This window comes from Monopterus albus, unplaced genomic scaffold (genome assembly GCF_001952655.1).
Source record: "Monopterus albus unplaced genomic scaffold, M_albus_1.0 scaffold284.1, whole genome shotgun sequence".
NCBI classification, from domain to species: Eukaryota; Metazoa; Chordata; class Actinopteri; order Synbranchiformes; family Synbranchidae; genus Monopterus; species Monopterus albus.
In genome coordinates this window covers 473,210-495,942 of record NW_018128164.1, presented here as the reverse complement: position 1 = coordinate 495,942, position 22,733 = coordinate 473,210, and the positions used below count along the sequence as shown (strand labels likewise).

At 41.3% G+C, this 22,733-nt stretch overlaps 4 protein-coding genes across 7 annotated transcripts in view; 2 read left to right on the top strand and 2 right to left on the bottom strand.

Annotated features, from left to right (window-relative positions):
• Nucleotides 1-1,352: 1,352 nt before the first annotated feature.
• On the bottom strand, nucleotides 1,353-5,222 carry LOC109973212 (uncharacterized). Of its 4 annotated transcripts, XM_020622626.1 has the most exons (5): nucleotides 4,940-5,222; nucleotides 3,534-4,205; nucleotides 3,281-3,394; nucleotides 2,981-3,044; nucleotides 1,353-2,896 (listed from the first exon to the last, which is right to left on the bottom strand). In XM_020622626.1, the coding sequence occupies exons 2-5, from the start codon at nucleotides 4,164-4,166 to the stop codon at nucleotides 2,088-2,090; spliced, it is 1,620 nt and encodes a 539-aa protein (XP_020478282.1). In that variant the 5' UTR covers nucleotides 4,167-4,205; nucleotides 4,940-5,222; the 3' UTR covers nucleotides 1,353-2,087. The 4 variants fall into 4 exon arrangements, with proteins under 4 accessions (XP_020478282.1, XP_020478278.1, XP_020478281.1 ...); XM_020622622.1 differs by having other exon boundaries at nucleotides 1,353-3,044; XM_020622625.1 differs by having other exon boundaries at nucleotides 1,353-3,044; nucleotides 3,534-4,188.
• Nucleotides 5,223-6,966: 1,744 nt separating this feature from the next.
• LOC109973206 (uncharacterized) lies at nucleotides 6,967-8,431 on the bottom strand. Its single transcript, XM_020622612.1, has 2 exons — nucleotides 8,343-8,431; nucleotides 6,967-7,572 (listed from the first exon to the last, which is right to left on the bottom strand). Exon 2 carries the CDS (start codon nucleotides 7,567-7,569, stop codon nucleotides 6,967-6,969), a length of 603 nt encoding a protein of 200 aa, XP_020478268.1. The 5' UTR covers nucleotides 7,570-7,572; nucleotides 8,343-8,431.
• A 50-nt stretch (nucleotides 8,432-8,481) lies between these two features.
• Nucleotides 8,482-11,743, top strand: rnps1 (RNA binding protein S1, serine-rich domain). Its single transcript, XM_020622627.1, has 7 exons — nucleotides 8,482-8,603; nucleotides 9,308-9,454; nucleotides 9,554-9,730; nucleotides 9,835-9,940; nucleotides 10,455-10,608; nucleotides 10,698-10,839; nucleotides 11,044-11,743. Exons 1-7 carry the CDS (start codon nucleotides 8,494-8,496, stop codon nucleotides 11,147-11,149), a joined length of 942 nt encoding a protein of 313 aa, XP_020478283.1. The 5' UTR covers nucleotides 8,482-8,493; the 3' UTR covers nucleotides 11,150-11,743.
• A 2,111-nt stretch (nucleotides 11,744-13,854) lies between these two features.
• LOC109973220 (arf-GAP with dual PH domain-containing protein 1-like) overlaps nucleotides 13,855-22,733 on the top strand; it is a 15,443-nt gene continuing 6,564 nt past the window's right edge. Inside the window, exons 1-4 of the mRNA XM_020622633.1 lie at nucleotides 13,855-14,261; nucleotides 16,587-16,717; nucleotides 17,216-17,307; nucleotides 18,321-18,403. Of these exons, the coding sequence (XP_020478289.1) occupies nucleotides 14,171-14,261; nucleotides 16,587-16,717; nucleotides 17,216-17,307; nucleotides 18,321-18,403 (397 nt within the window). The 5' untranslated portion in view covers nucleotides 13,855-14,170. The remainder of the gene's footprint in view (nucleotides 14,262-16,586; nucleotides 16,718-17,215; nucleotides 17,308-18,320; nucleotides 18,404-22,733) is intronic.

The following is a 22,733-nucleotide window of genomic DNA, read 5'->3' as shown; positions in this document are numbered from 1 at the left end:
AGTACTAGAATTGAGGAGTTTAAATATAAATATAAATGTATGTGTTATACAAGATATATGCAAGAATAAGATTTATTCGAGAAGGCATTAAGGAAACACTCTGTTTTATCTATGTAGAGATACTGCTTGCAGCCAATGATGCATGAAATTTTGTATAATATGATGTCATGGGGTAGGACTGGATAAGTCTGACTTCTTCCTACTCCATTCAAACATGTAATAGGTGTAAGCAAACTGATTTTGAATTAGCATTGGTTGGATATGTGTAATTATGTGTGTTGTTGTCATTTGTTCATTTGTTCTGTTCTGCATGTTTGAAAGAATCAATCAATCAATCAATCAATCAATAATACATTGCTTCTTGTAGTCACAAGTTTCTTCAATCATGTTCTTATACATGCTTTTATATGTAACTCATTTTATTCAGGATTAAACAAAAAAACCCTCTCATGCCTTCTGCCAGAAGAAAATGCAGCTGTTTTGCTTTTAACAAATACTGAAATTTAAATGTTCAACCAGTGTTTAATGGAAGCTGAACTTGCCCCAGTAGCTGCTGATACAGTTCTATACAAGAATCATTGTGGCTGTTCTTTGCACTTCCACCACAGCCTGGTTTGGTTCAGCAACCAATCAGGATAGGATTCTGATTGTAAACAAAACAAACATAAGATGGTATCATATCACTCCTGTTTTAACTTATCTTCACTGGTTTCTAGTAGGTTTTAGAACTGATTTTACAAATTACCTTGAAAGTACCTCATGCTTTAGCTCCCAGAGCTGAACTGCTGCTTCCCCTAAGCCAGAGTGCAACCTCTGATCCTTTGGCACGGCAATGCTGGCAGTCAGTCCTGGCTGAAGACTAACGGACTTTTGCAGTCAGGGGTCCTCACATTTAAATGTGATTTCAATTCATTTTTACTTCAAGTGTCAATTATTCCTGAATAACTAGTCACAGAAGATATTTACAATAATAGAAGTAGCATTGGGCAGCACAGTGGGACAGTGGTTAGCTCTGTTGTCTCCAAGCAAAGAGCAAATCCTGACTGGGGTGGTTCTGTGTGGAGGTTCTCTCCCTGTGTCTCTGGGGGTGTTCTCTGGGTGCTCTAGCTTCCTCCCACTGTCCAAAGATATGCAGGTTAGGTTAAATGGTAACTCTAAATTGTCTGTAGGAGTGTTTGTGTATCAGCCCTGTCCAGCGTGTACCCTGCCTTTTGGCTGGTATTGGCTTCAGCCCTGTTAAACACTGAAACGGTAAAATACTCTGGATCATAACCAGCTCTTTATTATTATTATTATTTTTACAGTTAATACTGGCTGAAGACTAACGGACTTTTGCAGTCAGGGGTCCTCACATTTAAATGTGATTTCAATTCATTTTTACTTCAAGTGTCAATTATTCCTGAATAACTAGTCACAGAAGATATTTACAATAATAGAAGTAGCATTGGGCAGCACAGTGGGACAGTGGTTAGCTCTGTTGTCTCCAAGCAAAGAGCAAATCCTGACTGGGGTGGTTCTGTGTGGAGGTTCTCTCCCTGTGTCTCTGGGGGTGTTCTCTGGGTGCTCTAGCTTCCTCCCACTGTCCAAAGATATGCAGGTTAGGTTAAATGGTAACTCTAAATTGTCTGTAGGAGTGTTTGTGTATCAGCCCTGTCCAGCGTGTACCCTGCCTTTTGGCTGGTATTGGCTTCAGCCCTGTTAAACACTGAAACGGTAAAATACTCTGGATCATAACCAGCTCTTTATTCTTTTTTTAACAGTTAATACTGAGGCATGAAAACTTTGTAATGCTGTGATACAAAATAAAAAGGGTTTTCACAAGAAAGACCAAGAAAGACATACAACATGTTAATTTCATGTGGTAAAGACAAATTGTGATCACAGTTTTACTGAAAGACTGTAAACCCTTTATTCAATTTCTGTTTATCTTAAAATGTACATAAAATGATTTAAATCAGTTTGAAAAATGCTACAAAATATGTTAACTGCAAAAACATGTGCCTTACATAACTATAGTAAAGTGACTCAAAAAAAAAGCATGTCAGAGCCCTCATGGTCCCAAAACACAGTGTTGAAACTGAAGTCCTCTAAGGTCCTTCCACTTTGATAATATTGATCTGTGGATCCTGTGAAGAGAGGTCGGAATTCATCGCTGGCTGAGCAGACACACTGCAGTCCTGGAGAGACCTTGCTGAGCAGCTACTTGAGAAATCAGAAGTTTTGCTCTCTGATCCTCTGAAAGTCTGAGAATGTGACTGGCTATATGGAGAGATGTAGGATTGTGTGTAGGGTGGTATGAGTGGTTGACTGGTTTGCTGTGGATATGCAGCTGCATACGGTTGTGCTTGAGGGGGAGTGTGAATAAGTGGGAGGTTCTCAGCATTGCTACATGGCTGGAACCCATTTATGCTTGTAGTGCTCAGTCCTGGAAGTTTAAAGGCTTCTACATTTTCTAAACTCTCTAAAGAGCTATAGCTTGGCTGGGTTTGGCTGCATTGAGTGTAGGAGCCTTGACTAAAGTTGAAAGTGTCTTGACTGAAGGAAGTAGACACAGAAGCTGTTATCAAAGCAGAGGGTGACGGAGTTTTGTTGTGCTGCTGTTGAGCACTGCTACAATGTCCCAGTTTGGAGGCAAGGCTCTGTAGAGTGCTGAGGATTTGCTTCTGAATGTGTGTCTGCTGTGCCTGCTCCCTCTCCAGGCGACACTGTTGCTCCACCAGCATCTTCACTGCCAGACCCAAGCCGCGCACTTCAGAGCCCAAGGTCTGAATTTGATCCTGCAGACAACTTCTCCCTCCACTGGCCTGCACTGCCTGCTGGGGACTCAGGTTCCCCTCGCTACGAGTAGCACCTTGGCCTCCAGGGGTCTGTAGGCGGATGACAACACCCCCAGGAGCTGAGGATGTTAATGGTGCAGGTGGCCGGTTAGGAAGACGAATACCAACCCGAGGAGGAGGGTGAACAACATGGACAGACGTACCTGGTCTCTGTGTCAGGAAACGCCTAGGGGCACAGCCTACCCCAGGCTGACTCTCCATAACAGTCTAGACAACAAGGAAAAGATAACATGAATGCAATCTTACAAACATAAATCTTAAAATGAGTCTTAACTGGTCCACAGAAAACCAGTTACTGGAGTAAAAGCAATGCAATTCATTAAATTAAGAGTATAACTAACTGTTGTTTATGACAAATTAATTTACCAGAGTGCTGGCAAACACTCTGGTAAAGAATGAAACCTGAGATGAGTTATGGCATTTGAGGTTTCCTCTTTTCTCACCTTTTCAGTTGTCAAATCGTAAGTTTCAGACGACTGAGACATTGCACTTCTCAAATCAGCACCTTGGACATTTGAATGATCTCTCCTCAACAATGATGCCACCTGGTGGAATGACTTAGAAAAAAAATTTAAATATTGTTTGATGCTTATAGTAAGTGGCAAATTACATAGCTTTTGTGCTATTACAAGCAACAGTTACAAATCAAATAATTAACACTGTGACACCTGCACACCTTTATGTATATGTAGTTACCTTCATCCTGTGTGACAGTGCTTTATCCAAAAGCCTTTTTCGAGCTGCCAACATTGAATTGGTGGCTGGAGAAGGTGTTACTCTCCTCCTCAGGGATGCTCCAGGAACCGTTAGTGTGGAAGACACAGTGCCTGTCTCTGCCCTTGTTACAGTGGATTCAGGGCCTCTTTGTTGGCTTTTCTGTGCAAGGGAGGTGACACTAATAATCTGGATGTCATTTTCTTCCTTATCTCCCACTTGTTGCTGTTCTGGCCTGCTGCCTCCACTGGTCTCCCCAGACCCAGATGTCTTTGCACTAGTCTCTGTGCGTGTGGAGGCAAAGTCTGCAGCTGCTGTAAAGCCAGCATGATGAGATGCCTCCTGTATTAGGTTCTGGAGATGAATGTTACTCCAGCCCTCTTGTATTGCCCTGCCTCGAGCCTGCACCTGTGCTGGTGTTGTGCTGCTTCCAGCCTCTACAGGTCTGACCCTCCCTGGTGGTCTTCCTTGGAACTCCCGCAGGAAGAGATAGATGGCCTGTGCAGACACCTTGATGTTCTCCAGCTCTAGCACAGCTTTGATCTTACGGAAACTCAGACCAGCTTTCCGCAGCTCCACTACTTTGTGTTTGGCAGCATCATCCAGTCGGCCCATTGTCTGTCACAACCACGCAACTCTTTGTAGTGATTAGTACTAAGAAATACATGCAATAATACAGCAGTATTTTGCTGGCACCATTACAAAAACAGTCAACTTTGTTTCTCAAGAGTTCCTTTACAAGTTTGAAGAATTTCTTTTCATATTATAATGATGCTTTTCTGTTTTTTTTAAACCAAATTATCCAGCTGTAACAAGTAAATTTTATTACTTTGTTTTGTTATATCAAGAATATACATGGTGCTAACATAACTAAGTAAAAGAATAAACGTTTCTAGTAACATAATTTGTTTTAAATGGCGTTATAGTGAGAAAAATATCCAGTCAATGCCTCGGCCTACATAGTAAAACATTGACCATGCCTTAGTAATGCCATAGTGTGACTGACGTTACGTTTTTATGGTTAGGGGAATTACCGTATATAAAACCTACTCATTCAACATGAAAGAAACAATCAAGCAAAGACCTCAACAACTGGTCAGTTTTGCCGTTACAGTTTTACTCGATAAACCAATAATAAGGCGGGGTCATAAACATATTTTGACCAGATTAAGATTTGTTTTACCATAAGTAAAACTCGTAGGTAATGAAACAAACAGTGCCCAAATGTCAGTGAATAATTCCTCACTAAAAGTGACTGACATTACACTAGCCTAGCCATAGATTAATGTACACTACATATTTATCAACATATCCGTCACTGGAACAAGTTGGTACTAAATCCATGTTATCTGAACGAGCTTACGCCAACAGCTAGCACAGTAGCTCACCTTTCGAAACCTTGTCGACAAGATTGAAAATCGGTTGGCGCTTCCTACGTGGTTAAACCATTTCACGTACTACGTCGTCTTTGCGTTGCCATTATGTAATACACACATAAACTCACATCTTTATCGATAACAACAAAAATAAACAAACGTGATGCTTATGGCGCTCGGCTGGACACGTAATTTCCGCTTTGTCGTCATCACAGAGCGACGTTTTCTCAGGAAGCAAGTGGTTGAAGCGAAATCACCCCGTCTAAAAGAAATGTAAGTTTAGGTTTTTATGGGAGCGGAGTCAAGTTAGTTTCACTTCCAGTATGTTATAACGTGTAACATTTTCTAACCGTAGGTGCACTTCATAATAAAAACAGTTATCGATAAACAGCTCTGGCTATCTTATGCTTGTCTGGGAACCAGCTGAATGAAAATCAATGGCGGGGGATTTCTATCAGTATACGGTCGTTGGCATTAAGTTTATTCGTTTGAGATGTTTAATTGATAACAGTAGTGATACTGAGATATATACGCACCCCCATTAACAATAAAGCCATCGAAATTTTAAAAATAGCCATGTAAATATTTTCAGCTCGGAATTAGGGTCTGTTTTTACGTTCAGCGAGAAATTTACAGTTTGCTGCTCTAGAGAGACCTTGCTGAGCAGCTACTTGGGAAATCAGAGGTTTTGCTCTCTGATCCGCTGAAAGTCTGAGAATGTGACTGGCTGTATGGAGAAATGTAGGATTGTGGATATTCCCTCCAGGGAGGGCAGGGAGCAACCAATGATCTTTTGTGCTGTGGAGATCAGTCTCAGGAGAGCCTTCCTGTCCTCCGCCTTGGAGCCAGTGTACCACACACACAAAGCATATGTGAGGACACTCTCCACGGACGAGTGATAGAAGGCCAGCAACAGTTTTTTCTACAGATTGTTTTTCCTCAGGACCTGGAGGAAGTGCAGCCACTGCTGAGCCTCTTTCACGATGGCCCTGGTGTTTGTGCTCCATGAGAGGTCAGCGGAGATGTGGATGCCCAGGAACTTAAAGGTGGAGACCATCTCCACGCTCTCTCTGTTAATGGAGAGAGGGGCATGGTTTTTCCTGCTCTTCCTGAAGTCAGTGATGATTTCTTTGGTCTTTTTGGTGTTTAGTATCAGGTTGTGCACTAAGCACCAGTCAGAGAGTTTCCCTGTATGCAGACTCGTTTCCATCGGTGATCAGCACAACACATGGTGAATCATCCGCAAACTTTATGATGGTATTTGTTGGGTTGGATGGAGAACAGTCATGTGTGTACAGTGCATACAATAGGGGGCTCAGCACACAGCCCTGTGGGGAGCCAGTGCTGAGAGTGAGGGTGGAGGAAATCTGGGGGCCGAGTCTGACACGCTGTGGGCGGTTTATGAGAAAGTCCTTAATCCAGCTACAAGTGGAGAGGGGCATCTGGAGGTCTGAAAGTTTAATGGTGAGTATGTCCAGAATGATCATATTGAATGCTGAGCTGAAGTCCACAAAGAGCATCCTCACGTAGCTCCTCGGGAACTCCATGTGGCTCAGCGCTGTGTGAAGTGCGATGGCGATTGCATCCTCTGTGGATCTGTTTGCTCTATAGGCAAACTGGTGAGGGTCGAGGGAAGGAGGGAGGAAGTCTTGGATGTGGTGAGAAACCAGTCACTCAGAGCACTTCATGACAAAAGACGTTAGTGCTATTTGTCTGTAGTCATTTAGGTTATCAGTGGCAGATTTTTCATTCAAGGGGGATGATGGTGGCTGATTTCAGGCAAAGTGAAACTGAAGAGCATGACAGGGACAGGTTGAATAACTTTGTGAGAATCCCTACCAGCTGGTCTGCACAGGCTTTTATCACCTTAGCTGGGATGCCATCTAGTCCTGCAGCCTTGCTCGGGTTTAGTGCCCTCAGTACCCTTCTTACTTCTTGTTCATGGAGGCAGAGTGTGGTGGTACAGGAGTTGGAGTTTGTGGGGGGCAGTACAGGATGGTGATTGGACTCAATGTGTGCAAAGAAGTGGTTCAGCTCCTCTACCAGCCTGGAGCTGCCAACATTGAATTGGTGGCTGGAGAAGGTGTTACTCTCCTCCTCAGGGATGCTCCAGGAACCGTTAGTGTGGAAGACACAGTGCCTGTCTCTGCCCTTGTTACAGTGGATTCAGGGCCTCTTTGTTGGCTTTTCTGTGCAAGGGAGGTGACACTAATAATCTGGATGTCATTTTCTTCCTTATCTCCCACTTGTTGCTGTTCTGGCCTGCTGCCTCCACTGGTCTCCCCAGACCCAGATGTCTTTGCACTAGTCTCTGTGCGTGTGGAGGCAAAGTCTGCAGCTGCTGTAAAGCCAGCATGATGAGATGCCTCCTGTATTAGGTTCTGGAGATGAATGTTACTCCAGCCCTCTTGTATTGCCCTGCCTCGAGCCTGCACCTGTGCTGGTGTTGTGCTGCTTCCAGCCTCTACAGGTCTGACCCTCCCTGGTGGTCTTCCTTGGAACTCCCGCAGGAAGAGATAGATGGCCTGTGCAGACACCTTGATGTTCTCCAGCTCTAGCACAGCTTTGATCTTACGGAAACTCAGACCAGCTTTCCGCAGCTCCACTACTTTGTGTTTGGCAGCATCATCCAGTCGGCCCATTGTCTGTCACAACCACGCAACTCTTTGTAGTGATTAGTACTAAGAAATACATGCAATAATACAGCAGTATTTTGCTGGCACCATTACAAAAACAGTCAACTTTGTTTCTCAAGAGTTCCTTTACAAGTTTGAAGAATTTCTTTTCATATTATAATGATGCTTTTCTGTTTTTTTTAAACCAAATTATCCAGCTGTAACAAGTAAATTTTATTACTTTGTTTTGTTATATCAAGAATATACATGGTGCTAACATAACTAAGTAAAAGAATAAACGTTTCTAGTAACATAATTTGTTTTAAATGGCGTTATAGTGAGAAAAATATCCAGTCAATGCCTCGGCCTACATAGTAAAACATTGACCATGCCTTAGTAATGCCATAGTGTGACTGACGTTACGTTTTTATGGTTAGGGGAATTACCGTATATAAAACCTACTCATTCAACATGAAAGAAACAATCAAGCAAAGACCTCAACAACTGGTCAGTTTTGCCGTTACAGTTTTACTCGATAAACCAATAATAAGGCGGGGTCATAAACATATTTTGACCAGATTAAGATTTGTTTTACCATAAGTAAAACTCGTAGGTAATGAAACAAACAGTGCCCAAATGTCAGTGAATAATTCCTCACTAAAAGTGACTGACATTACACTAGCCTAGCCATAGATTAATGTACACTACATATTTATCAACATATCCGTCACTGGAACAAGTTGGTACTAAATCCATGTTATCTGAACGAGCTTACGCCAACAGCTAGCACAGTAGCTCACCTTTCGAAACCTTGTCGACAAGATTGAAAATCGGTTGGCGCTTCCTACGTGGTTAAACCATTTCACGTACTACGTCGTCTTTGCGTTGCCATTATGTAATACACACATAAACTCACATCTTTATCGATAACAACAAAAATAAACAAACGTGATGCTTATGGCGCTCGGCTGGACACGTAATTTCCGCTTTGTCGTCATCACAGAGCGACGTTTTCTCAGGAAGCAAGTGGTTGAAGCGAAATCACCCCGTCTAAAAGAAATGTAAGTTTAGGTTTTTATGGGAGCGGAGTCAAGTTAGTTTCACTTCCAGTATGTTATAACGTGTAACATTTTCTAACCGTAGGTGCACTTCATAATAAAAACAGTTATCGATAAACAGCTCTGGCTATCTTATGCTTGTCTGGGAACCAGCTGAATGAAAATCAATGGCGGGGGATTTCTATCAGTATACGGTCGTTGGCATTAAGTTTATTCGTTTGAGATGTTTAATTGATAACAGTAGTGATACTGAGATATATACGCACCCCCATTAACAATAAAGCCATCGAAATTTTAAAAATAGCCATGTAAATATTTTCAGCTCGGAATTAGGGTCTGTTTTTACGTTCAGCGAGAAATTTACAGTTTGCTGCTCTTTCGTCAGTTATTTCCTTTGTGTGTGTGCGCGTGTGTGCGTGTGTTCCTCTAGTTATACACTGCCGGATTATGTCCTTGTGTTGAAGAGACGTCTACTCCTCGCTTCATTTCTGAAGCAAAACCTGCTTTGTTTACTAAGTTAGCTTGAATATGTGTAAGTTAGGGACTTTTAAGTCTAAAGACATGATCTGGGGTTCTGGGGAATTATTATATGCAACTTTACCTATTTTTTTTATATTTTAAATTTTGATGGGTTGATAAATAATGAAAATAACACCATTCACAAAGTACATGATGTCAAAGTAACAGCAACTTGCCCCCAACTTAAGGGCACCATCACCCACAAAACGGAAGGAGGAGGAAAAAACAAAGGACAGAGGCAAAGAAAAAACTGGTACAAAGGAAGGAGAAAAGGAAAGAGGACGTGAGAAAGAAAGGAAACGCCGCAGTGCTTCAACTGGCAGCAGCAGCAGCAGGTTTATTTTCTAAATCATTATTATTTGTGTTTTGTAGTGGCAACATCAGTTCTTAATTATATGCATTTTCTAATGTGTTTTGTCATTGGCAATGTTCAGATCTAGTTCTACTTCAAGCAGCACCTCTGGTTCCAGCTCTGGGTCCTCAAGTGGATCCAGCTCATCTGGTTCCAGCCGATCTGGTTCTTCTAGTTCCCGTTCCTCCTCGTCAAGCTCCTCAGGCTCCCCAAGCCCCAGCCGCAGACGCCATGACAACCGCCGGCGCTCCCGCTCAGCGCAAGTCATTTTATCGAACACAGTACACTGAATTTTCACAATGTTTGCATTTGAGTATTTAAATTACGGTGAAGTTAATCAGTGTTTTGTCTGTGATATTGCAGGTCCAAAACACAGAAGAGGGGAGATGATAAGGAGCGAAGGAAAAGAAGCCCAAGCCCCAAACCAACTAAAGTTCACCTTGGGCGGCTGACCAGGAACGTCACCAAGGTCAGCAGAGAAATATTAAAATTTTCTATAGCAGAACACTGATACATTGTGAAGGCACCCTGCTGCTTTTATATGACCATGACAGGTGGCCCGTAAGCATAGTTGTGATACTTCATGTAATGTCATAAGAGACAAATATGATTGGAGAACAAAAGGTGTTTTGGAAATGTTGAGTCTCATGCATGATAATTTAAGTGTGTAGTATAAAACAAGTTTGGTAAAAAAAAAATCAATGATGAATCACAGTCTAAAATTTAAAGCATGTTCATGGGTCCTTGTTAAAAAAAGACAACTTTCCACTTTCATAATCTCCTAAACCAAACTGGAATTAATGTGTTAATTCATTATGATCATGGCCCAGTCAAAAGGCTTTCCATTTCCTTAGGCTGTTGCTGGGAGTGTAATTTATGTATTGCACGTTCAGATTATTTTACACACCAATTATAACAACATTCCTCCAATAAAGCCTTCTGTTAATATACTGTAGCTGGCCTTTTTTTTTTTTTTTGCACAGGACCACATTCAGGAGATCTTTTCCACATATGGTAAAATAAAAATGGTTGACATGCCAATGGACAGACTCCACCCACACCTGTCCAGGGGCTATGCTTATGTGGAGTTTGAGGCTCCTGAAGATGCCCAGAAGGCCCTCAAACACATGGACGGAGGTGGGTCGAAGTATTTATTTCAGCACTTCTGTCTTGCAGGATTACTCTGGACATATGTGTTGGGTAACTTATTTGTGATGACATAATAGGTCAGATTGATGGACAGGAGATCTCTGCGTGTGCTGTGCTGACTCAGCGTATCCGTCCTCCACCTCGAAGAACCTCTCCCCCTCGCAGAATGCCCCCACCACCACCTATGTGGCGTCGCAGTCCACCACGCATGAGGAGAAGGTAAGTCTCGTGGCCTCTTTTGCCTCAAATGAAGGTTTCCCCAAAATATATTTGACTGAGTTTTAGTCAAATACACCATCTACCTATACTTGATTTTTACACAATATGTTTACAGTCTTTGGATAAGTCTGCAAATTTCTTTTTCTGCTTCCAGTCCACAAGTTTTTTTTGTTTGTGTGTGTGTGTGTGTGTGTGTCCTTACAGGTCCCGCTCCCCGAGGCGGCGGTCCCCTGTTCGCCGGCGCTCTCGCTCCAGATCTCCTGGTCGCAGGCGTCACCGCTCTCGTTCCAGCTCTAACTCCTCCAGATAGATGGATTTCTTGCTCTACATTGCAAGCATTCTCTTAGATTCTCCACTACCAGATCAGCTGGATTACATTTGACAGAATTCACCAGAACTCACCAGAATTAAAATCCTTTCATTTGTTCCCAGAGCAAACATTTGCTTGCATGTTGAACATTGACTCTTTTCTTTTCTTTTTTTTGTTGTGTGTGCAAATGTGTTTTTTTTTTAAATATATTTTGTGATGTCTTAGGCTGGGGTTGGCCTCCACCTATAGCTACAAACATTTCTTTTGAAGTATGATTTTTTTTTTCCTACCATGTACTGAATTTTTAGACATTTTGAAAAATAAAAGTTTAGAACAGTCAGATTAAGACCAAAAGGCCTTGCTTGTTACCCTTGTTGGCTCAGTGCCTGCACGTTTGTTTACTTGAGGTACAGTTGCATGTTCTTTGATGAACATCGAAAATACACTTGAAATTAATCAGTCTTCTATAAACAGCAATGTGTTCACATTTCCGCAAGAACACTTAGAAGTCACATTTACTCATTAATCATCTGATATGTGTGGTCTCTGGAGGAGTACAGTAGGTTTCTGCAGATTGCTGCCTCAGTGCAAGTGTAACAGCACCTTCAGTAAATGGCATGATTTTTTTTTTATTGTTATTTTAGGAGCATTAACATCTATGAGCATGTTTTTGATTTGTGACTGGTAAAATCAAAGTAACATTTAGTGTAAAAATAGTATCCTTTTAGTGTATAATAAATTCTAAAAGCTATAATTACCACAGATGCATGTAGGTTGCAACCTCTCTGGATAAACGCTGCAGGTGGTGTAGCCTGCCTGATAACAGAATAACACAAAAGAATACTGTTTTGTACATATTATGGCCATCCCTGAGCCACAGGTGCAAATACAGTAGGCATCATATTTTTTAATATTTTAAGAACTTATGTGGTGTTATAATAATGTGGACCTCCCACATGTTCCTGTTGTTTATCCTTTTGATAAAGACTGAAGTTGGAGAAAACAACCCAGTGACGCAGATGGGACTATAACTGATCCATCGGAGATGAGGATGCTGCTATGGACATCTGCACCAACCTGTTTGGTCCTAAGAGTTGAGACTGACTTGATGAGATCTTAAGGGACTGTATCAGTGAAGGGAAGGTCAGTCAGCTTTACCCGAGTCCACCACCACCTGGATGAGATGACAGCAGCAGGGGCTACTGAACTGTAACCTTTCCTCTGGAGTTGATGGATTTCCTTTTTTTTTTTAATGATGGAAAAATGACCTAGCCCTGTGCAAGTCTGTGGTAACGTTCAAGAAACACTTTTGACGGTGGAAGTACATGTGCAGGCTTAGTTGTTAGATTAATGAGCGATTCTCCATACACTTGAAGTTGTTCTGCGATAAGTTGTAAGCCTGTCTTTAAGTGTTGTACTGTTTTCAAAATCATGACTGCCCAGATTTTAATAACTTTATTTTACTTTAGGGTTACATTTCTGAGTTGTCTCCCTCTGCCAAGTTTCAAGGGGGAGACCCATGCTTCAGGTAGGCCTGGGGAGGGAAAGTTTTGAGTTTTGTATGCTTATTAGATTTTTTCTGGACATGGGAGGCCTCCCAGCAGGGGAATTTATCCCCTCCGTCAAGTATTATTGCTGATGTGGGGATACGTTTAGCAGGGTCATACGTAGATGGGGTTGTTGTCAGAGCTGTTCAGCTTCTCTGCCACCTCAGTGCTGCTATTGGAGGTCATTGGGCTGTGACCTTTATAGTTAATTATGGCCTGAACGCCCCTTCCAAATCTGCCGTGGGTTGTTGTCTGTGAGTTAGCCCTCCAGCCTCTTTCCATAGGGCTCTTTAGCATGTTGGGTGCCTCTCTTCAGATTGGCTCTGGCAGTGCTGTGCAGTGACCTGTTGCTCATTCTGAAGGCCAAGTTTTGAGCCCTAATCAGAGCCTGGACTTCATTCATCATCCAGGGTTTGGAAAAACCTGGATGTGTTTCTCCAAGGTGATGTTTTCTATACAACTCTTTATGTAGAAAAGCACAGTCTCTGTTGGTGCCTCCAAGTCCTGCTGTTCAAAGACAATTGAATTGATACTTTTTTGACAATTTCACCAAAAACTGAAACATTTTGAGTTTCATTAACACAGATGTTAAGGCAGAAGTCGTGTAGTGGTCTATGTTAATGTTGGACTATTCATTCTACATTTAATAGCCTATAACATATCTGATGCTCTTGTCACACAGTTTAAATGTTTGTTTTTTAGGCATTTAACAAACAAGTGAACCTGATGCAGGTTATTCTCTTCTAGGGTTGGTCTTCACCACTGTCTGCGCCAAGTATATTGATGATCCATCCAGCCATTTGTCTGTAATCCTGCTAACCAATAAACACACACACACACACGGAACCAAAAATATAACCCCCTTGGCAGAGGTCAAGAATGATTGGATGAATGAATGAATGAAATATTTTAAGGCCCTATGGACTTATGCCTTCAGTATTTTTAAAATGATTGCCTAGGGCCTGTAGTGACATTTATACTTCCTTTATAGCCTAGCCAACCTGTTTTATGTTTTACATAACCTATATGAAATCATCTTAGATTTACAGTTAGGTCTCCAACCGCTACTTCCTCTGATGAGCTTGTTAAAAACATCTGCGAAGTTTTGACATCAAGTAAAAGACTAGTAATCATTTCCAGATGGAGAAGGGAGGGGAGTAAATGGGATGGGGTAAACTTTAGGTTTCTGTTTGGGTGTGTCGTGAACGCGTTTCCCATGGCCGCTTGGGGTCTCACTCCAGAGTAAGACAGAAGTCATTAGTGATGTAGCATCTACATGGATCTTCCGGGATCTACATTAGACTGACCATATCCTGCTGTTCGGCCACCCTCCATCAAAAATTAATTTTGGACGCATTACGACGCGCTTTTACGAATTCGGCCCAGCGCGTCCCGCGGCAACCTTGACTTTCGGTGCATGAGAGTTTAAGGTTTTCAGCCAGTGAGCAGGCTTCGGAGCATCAGTATTTGCAGCATGGCTTCGGATCAAGAAAAGAACAGACAGCATCTCAAACAGCTTTTGAGGAAATCTGGGAATGGAAACTGTGCCGACTGCGGAGCTGCAGGTAAGGCCGGAGGGATGTGTCACTGACAGTTACCGGACAGCTCAAGGCGCACTTTAGTGACTCTTTCCTACTTAAATCTCTCTGTTTATACTTTCAGTGAACATTGTATGCCCGTGGGAATTTATAAGCTATAGATAACCGTGCACAACAATTTGACAGCGTGCCCCCAGTTCGTTTTCGCAAGGGAGCACAGGGTCGTTAGTTTCTCCTCTCAGACACTCAGGATGTGGTCTGTAGGCAAGGTTGTGAAATATAAAACAGTTGACACTGAAGATCTTCACACAGGAAAGGAATGATCTTGGTGAGAACTCTAATAAAAGAGCGATCAAGTAATGGTTTTTAAATGTTTTGGCGCTCATACAAGTAACACAAGTGTCAAATATTTCAACTTTTTAGTTAAAGGTGGTTTACAAAATGCATTTCATCAGTTTTTAGTCTTAAGTGGGAGATTTTCTCAAATATATTTCACACATACATATGTTCATACATATATTTCATGTAGATTGAAGGAGCAAATATGTATTGATTGGGTGGCTGGTTTCCTTCAGCATGCTCACAAGTGGTCATACACTGATGATCACACCTATTTGATTTGCACTTGAAAGATTTACAGTTCAGTACATGGGGGTATAGCAAATGTACAGTTTGTCAAGTAAGGTTCCTCTAGAAAAGTATGCTGAATGTATTTAGCCTTTCCTAGCTTAAGCTTTACTGATGCTCAAGAGTGCTATTTCTTAGGCAGAATGACTTGTCTATTAGGCTTTGTCTAAACCTCAACAGACTTAGTGACAAGAAGAAGGAGTGGTTAACGCTACCTCTTGTCTCTTTGTACAGATGCACAGTGTTAAGTGTGTGCAGCTTGGTGATTATGCTCAAGGAAGTAATAGTTTTTGTTCTCATACTATTTTTGCATTGTCTGTGTGTGTGTGAGAGCTGAGAATATGTTTCACTTAGTCCTCATTTACAGTTGCTGAAGGGCAGCAGCAGGCTGATGCAAACTACTTTACACTGCTCCAGTTCTCTGGCTCACATGCAAAATAACCACCATGACAGCTGCAATCTCACCTTAAACCAGAGTAATGTTTCTGAAAATTAGATATGCAAGTGTAGGAGGAGCTGTTAGCTGTTCTGTTTTTTCACAGATCTAAATTTAAATTGATTAGTTTTCTTAAAAGTGTCATGATAGAACTGTTATCTTCCTGGCTTTAAAAAAAGTTACATATTCATTGTGAAATTCTGTGAAATTGCTGCTTGCTATGCTGCATTATTTCCACACTTGTTTCCCTTCAAAGAAATGCTAAAATAGTTCTGTTGTGGTCTTTCACTGAACTGCTCAAGAATAGCAAAATGTCATGAGCACTGAAACATGACAGGGTGACATGTTGCAAAAACATACTGTATGTGTGTATATATATATATTCATTTGCCATTTGCAACCATCTTCAGTGCATGTGTTCTTGGGTCACAGAGTTGCTGGAGGTAGTAGGCACTCATTGTATGTAGAAACTGTGAATGACATTGCACATACTGCTAACTGTACGGACAAGTGAATCACAGTACCGTAGACGATATTAATAGAAATGTTCATTCAAAACCTTTGTGCTGCATTGACACCGCTGTTTGCAATATTTTATTGCAGAGAATAGAACATGTTATTTAGATTAAAGGAACCACACTAAGTTGGTTCAGATCTTATCTGAATTATAGCATACATATATACACATAAAAAGATTCAAGGAAACATGACATTTTACAGGCATGCAGCATTTTTTCCTCTGATTCTTTATCTGAAATATCGAGTCACAAACTGATTTCCAAAAAAGGGACGTGTTGGTCCGTAAAAGACTTCGGCAATGTCCTTAAAGATGGCGGACAGGAACGAGTTCCAGGTCAAGTAAGGAGGGAGGAGCAATCAGATAAGGGAATTGGGATAACCCTTTATCTCTCCCCATTCCCTCTCCATGGAATGACCTTCTCTTGTGCATCTTGTGTCAGGTTTCTATTTCTTTTTCTATTTTTTTTCTTTCTTCAGCCAGCAGTTCTGGAAGACACCACTGGACTTCACGTGATTTTTCGGAATCTTAAACCACTCCAGGAATTAAGTGTAAAAATAAATAAATATATATAAAAAAAACTTCTATACATGTGAAAGTCTGTAATGTGTCAGCCATTGTTTTAGTTATTTGCTATTTATTTTGATGACCTTGCTTCAAATGCAACTGAGCTGTCAGTGTCTGTTAGAAGGAAGGAAGTTCAGGTGTTATTTAGAGCCTAAAGTGGTTTTTAAAGCTGACTCTACACATGATCTTATATGTTGTTTTGCAGACCCAGAGTGGGCATCCTATACCCTGGGCGTGTTTGTGTGCCACAGTTGCTCAGGCCTCCACAGAAACATTGCTCAGATCAGCAAAGTGAAGTCTGTCCTGCTGGATCCCTGGAGCTCCACTGAGGTGGAGGTGAGAGCTACTGTCTGTATCATTCACACATTCTCAACTAAGGGGAAAGCCCTGTTTTCAGTAAGAGATGTTTAGACCCTGAATATAGTCTAAAACCTGGCTTGAAGGAACATCTACAGCCTTTGGTCTCATCCTCACCATCCCACCCTACTCCAATGTGAGCATCACTCTCTGCCTGCTGCTTGGCCCTGCATGATTTGCATGTGTGTGCTCATGTGCGATCTATAGTTTCTCTGCTGTCTGCATGCATGGTGAGCACTATCCTCCGTGTTAAATACCATGACCCAAAACAAGAAGCTTCCATGACACCAGCATGGTCTCCCTCTGGGCAAGGAGTCAGCTATACAAACACTGTGCAGCAATACTTCATTGTATTTTGTATGTTTGTGTTGCCCTCATCAACTAAGACATTCATGCACTCACAGTCAAGCTACTGAGCTCACACAGATATACTTGTAACATACAGACATCAAGTGTGTTTCTTTTTCTCCTCTGCAGTTTATGGACTCTGTGGGTAACAACGCTGCCAAGGCCAAATATGAACAGATAGTTCCTGCTTTCTATTACTGTCCCACATACAAAGACTGCATGTAAGTGATGTCTGATTTGAACTGTTTCTGACACCTCTGTACTGCTGCTGTCTGTTGTGGGTTTTTGAACAGTAAAGGAGGTGAAGATGCACATCTGTTAAGATGAAATAACGTTAAAAGCCAGGCTTGTTGGAATGGCTAATGTGCTGTCAATACAATACAACACTTCAGTAAAGTCTAGTGGTAGCTGGAAGAGACAACATAAAAAATGGCAGTGCCAGTTTGCATCAGTATCCAGTAAGTTTTTCTATATCTGTCATCAGTCAACAACACTGTAAACCTCAACTCATATATATTGTGGTTATTTTGTACAATATTGCTGATAAAACCAGAAACCTGTCAGTGATAAGAATGCCAAGTTCCTGCAGTTTGAACAGGAAGTGACAGTTCAGTATGGGGGTTTATTCTTAACCATCCAGTGATATAACAATACACATTGCACTGAGCTATGAAGTTGATCTTACAATGGCCCTGCACTGTATTTATGAGAGGTGTTTGTTTGAGGCAGTACAAAAAATTTATGGGAGTTGGAAAAGAGAAAAAGGCAAATCCATGGGCTCGGAGCATTCGTAAGAGCTGTAAGAAGCTATTACATCAAAGAGTGGAGTTGATTTGTGACATTAAATGACATTAAGCATGTTGAAATGATGAGTTTCCTCAGAGAAGCATGCTGAAGATGGCACACACATGCAAGGTGTTAGTTTCTGCATGATTCTTTGAATGTTAAGGATAATTATTACAGGAACAGAGAGTCCAGACACATTAAGGTAATAAAGACAGAAGAGCAAAGGACATATCAGTTCTATAATAGATGGAGGACAAGGGAAAGTGACAAGTGATAATTACAAGAAGCTGAGCTGTTACATTTGTTCCTGCTTAGAGTTTGCATGAAATGCAGCCTGGAGGCTCGGCATCATTGAAGGTTGATGAGACGTTTCCAATAAATTAGCTCAAGCATGAAGTAAACATCAAACCCAGACAGTGCTGAGTGTCTAATGCCCACTGTTTTGCAGGATCCTGCGGGAACAGTGGATTCGAGCCAAGTACGAGAGGAAGGAGTTTTTGTGTGTGGAGAGGCAGGAGCCCTACTCAGCAGGTAGGAATTACATGTCTCTATACAGTTGCATGCAAAAATAATTATACTTAATGCTCCCTCTGGAAAACAAGTAATTGTGCCTCACACATCATCACTGATTCAGCAGTGAATGAAAGCAGGGAAACAGCATCATCCATTTGTCATTACCAACGTTCTTGGCTGACACAGATCTGATCACATCCAAGAGAAAAGGGGGCCTCATGTCACGCCCCACATTGCTGTCTCTACTTAAAGGAGTGTTACTTAAAATCATGTGAATGTGTGTCGGATGACGAATGTCTTGGGTAATCGACTGACACAGCCTCATTAAAAGACAGAAAGTGGTCCCAGCCTGACTGCTACTTACTCAGCTTATCAATAATGGAAAGCCCATCAAACTGCCTGGCAATGAGCTTGCAGATGCTAAGATTGCACCATTATGATATTTTAAGGTTTTAGAATCTTAAGCTGTTAAGAAAGAAAGAGGTGCAGTTGGTGACAATTATTCCATCAGTGAGTTAAATGAAAAAATGGGTTGATACATTAAACACTTAAAACCACAGATTTATCGAGACTAAATTAGAGACCCTTCTCTTAGCATAGTTTGACTTGGTTAACACATAACTATAATTCCATTTAAGTGTTTTGCCTCTCAGTGTAATGGAGCAATGAATAAATGACAGGCCCACTGTTTTTCAACCTGCATCTTTATCTTTTTAACACATCATGTATAATGATAGATCAAAACAGCACAGATGGATTTAGTTTGGAGAAATTCACTGTCAATGTTTAGTTGTAGCATTTCACTGGACTTCTTCCCTTAGGTTGTACTGAACAGGAAGCTGTCAGTATATTCTGACATGTCTGTACTGTATGTTCCATATGTTCTGCTGATAAAAAAAAAGATCACTAACCACACTTTTCAACATTTCCCTTGGTTACTTATGTGCTAGGAACAGTATTTTGTGCATGCTTGGTAGAGTATTTAGACATTACTGTGTTACTCCCTTTTTCTAAGCAATTGGTGGGGCTATTTTGTCAAAATAGTCATTAAATAGATGTCACTGCTAGAGTTGCAGTGTCACATTTACATGCTATGAGCTGTTCTGTACTGCAAGAGTAAGAAATTCCTTTATTATACATTAAAGAGCTAAAATACAGTCCTGGATTTCTCAAACACTTTGGTACTGTCTAATATGATTATTAATAAGATTTTTTTCCCAAAAATGTACACAATGTTTACAGGACAAGAAGGACTGTGTGACTGAAATGCACATTTTCTCTGGGGGGAATAAATGTATCAAAAAGACACATGCAGAATACTAAAAACATGCATGCAAAAAGAAAAATGATTATAATTTCCTGGTAAGGCAGAGAGGAGAAAGCACTATTATCTGAGTCTCATGACTGTCAGACTCTTCCTCTGTCTCTCCCTCTCGGTCAATGGCCTCTTGTGTTGGACTGTGCAGAGGTTTAGGACCATGTGTCTGAAATGGAGGAAGAATGGTCTCTTTTGTGTACAGATATTCTATGTGACATTGTTCTTTGACTTTTATGCAAGGGTGGACTAGCAGTGATCTGTAGAGGACCTGAAGAAAGGCAGAGGCTGTGGTCCAATACTGTTCTTGCTCTCCCGAGTGTTTCCATTTTAGGAACCTATTGAAACGTATCGTGCCAAGTAATGCTTGTCATGTGTTCTGCGTTTGTTTTCACTGCACCTGCTTTTCAGGTGCATTTTGGGAACAAAATTCCGGCACCCCTCAGGAAGTCGTACTAAAATCAAGTATCAGGAACGTGAGGAGGGAGGATGTGCATGAGCACGGAGGAGTCATCGGTGATTGGTTAAATGTCCGCGCCTTCACACCTCAAGCATTCGCATTACAACCACCATGTGTAAACACACAGCTGACTGCATGTGTGACAGAGGAGCAGTGCCTCCCTCCCCTAAACAGAGACTGATGGAGAGAAAAGAACAGTGAAGAAACAAAGCAGGATGGTCTGTGTCAACCCTGGAGGCTATGCTTTGTGATGGTTAAGGGAAGTACGGGTTATAGCACTCATTAGGTTCTGATGGTGGAAATGCACCATTCGACATCTTGTCTTCTTCTCCTCTGCTGCGTTATGTTGTGAAAAGTCTGACGCCCTCCTCCCAGTGGTGAAACAAAATACTCTGGCTCATAAATAATTGATGATACAATTTTTTTTTTTTTTTTTGACCTTTACTTTACCAGGAAATCCTTTTGAGATCAAAATCTCTTTTTCAAGGAAGACCTGGGTATTTGACCAGCAACTGACAGTACTGTGGAGATGATTTTCTTGTACAGCTCCATGAAAACTTGTTTATTGGTTGTCTCTTATGCTGACTGCTGTTAGCAGATTCTCATTTATGCATGTATATAGAATGTGCTATTGACCCTGCGGGTTGGCATCAACAGGGTTTATTATTGTTAACCTATTACAGTATATACCGCCACTATTAAAACTGCTGGACTAAAACCACAACTGAAATTTAAAAAAAAAGTAAGTTTCTTTCAAGTGTTACAATCTGTGGATATTTCAGTGTCACGGTGCTGCACTGTTCTCAGCCGAGACTTCCTTAAGAAAATGTGAAATTTTGGTCCTCAAATTGAAAGCAGATTAATTTCATTTTAGTGTCAAAATCTAAATCTTATATTTTGAAAAATAAGGTTTATGCTTGATATTGCTGTTTATACAAATGTTAGTGTGTCTACGTTGTTAAGCTTGTGTGTGTGTGTATAGGGCAATGATGCATTTATTCCTGCAGTGCTGTTTCTGTTGGCTCATGCTGAAAATTGGCAGAGAGGCCAGGAACAGGTCCAGGATAAGAGCCAACAAGATTTGCTTGTGTGTGTTAGAGAGGGGAGAGAGAGCTTATTCCAGTGAAATTTTGAGCTAGTAAAGGAAATTGAAGATGAACTGTTTATGTGTAAACAAGCAGAGGTGCTACTTCCCACAACCGAGCTGCTTAAAACTGTAAACACATTAGCCAACATTGTACACATAAAAACAAGGTCACCAATATGACGGGTTTTTGTTGTCAGAGTTTTTAGTAGCCTACCGTTGCATTGTTTCCATTTAGATGTTTAAAGCTCTTGGTGACCGTGTGTAAAGGTTTTAGAGTAAGCAGTATGTAAACCACACAGCAGTAGTTAGACTTAATTTAACATGAAAATATCATGGGATTAATTCAAGTGAAGGAGATGTGTCTCTTGACAATGGGGGTTATGCGGAACGTCACGTGACCAAACCGGAAAACAGGTCAGCGCACTTCCGCAGAACGCGGGTGACACAACAGTAGTAATGCGAAACACGTTTTTTGAGCTCGTTTTATTTGATTAGTTAGTAGATAAAACAAAAATGTATTTTTCAAGACACAAATACCAGAAGCGGGATCATCCAAACAGTGATTTCTGCTGCGTACCTCAATGCGCGATGTCAGGAAAGTTCAATTCAGCCATAAGCTTTCACCATTTCCCTAAGGATGAAACCTTAAAAAATATGGATACGTAATGTACGACGTGATAATCTTGTAATTAAGAGGACGACAACAGTATGTAGTAGACACTTCGTCTCCACAGATGTAATTCAAGGTGGACGACGGTGTTTGGAAGGAGCCGTTCCAGTGTTGTTTGCCTGGAATGACTACTCTCTGCCTGCAAGTAGACCAAGCGTGTGGGAGAGAACGCAACGGCCGGAGGAAATTGAGGAGGAACAAATGAATGTCGGATTTCTGCTTCAGTCTCATGACTATGCTAGACCAGAACCATCAGCCTTGGACATGGCATGTGAAAAATTAGAAGCCCAGCAGTTTGCGAATTTAGCATTTCCATCACACAAGCTTAGTTACTATTAGCTTTCCGGTAGTGTATTACATTATTTTGGTGTACCAGACAGATGCTCGGTGTAAATATCGATAACATTAGCTAGTTAGCTTACGAACTAGCTTAGCTACATCTCCGTTTGTAAGATAACCGATACATAACTCTACCTTCGTAGTCGTGGATGTATGAAGAAGCATATAGCTTAAACCCCTTATCCAGCTTGCTGCCCGGTGTTTTAAACAGCAAACTGCATATTAGGTGGACATCCGTGATCTTCATCTTTGGTAGTTCTTGGAGACATCTTGAGTAGAACAGTGCCATATTTCATACTAGTCACAAACCGGAAACGGATGATTCTGTTTTGCAGTATACGGAAGTAAGTTGCGCATAACCCCTATTATCACGGGAGAGGAAGTGCATCGATGCGGTTCTCGCAGACCAATCATCAACAAGGTCCGTGCGCAGTGGGCGTGGCTACATGTGTTTTAAATTTTGAGAGCAACTGTTAG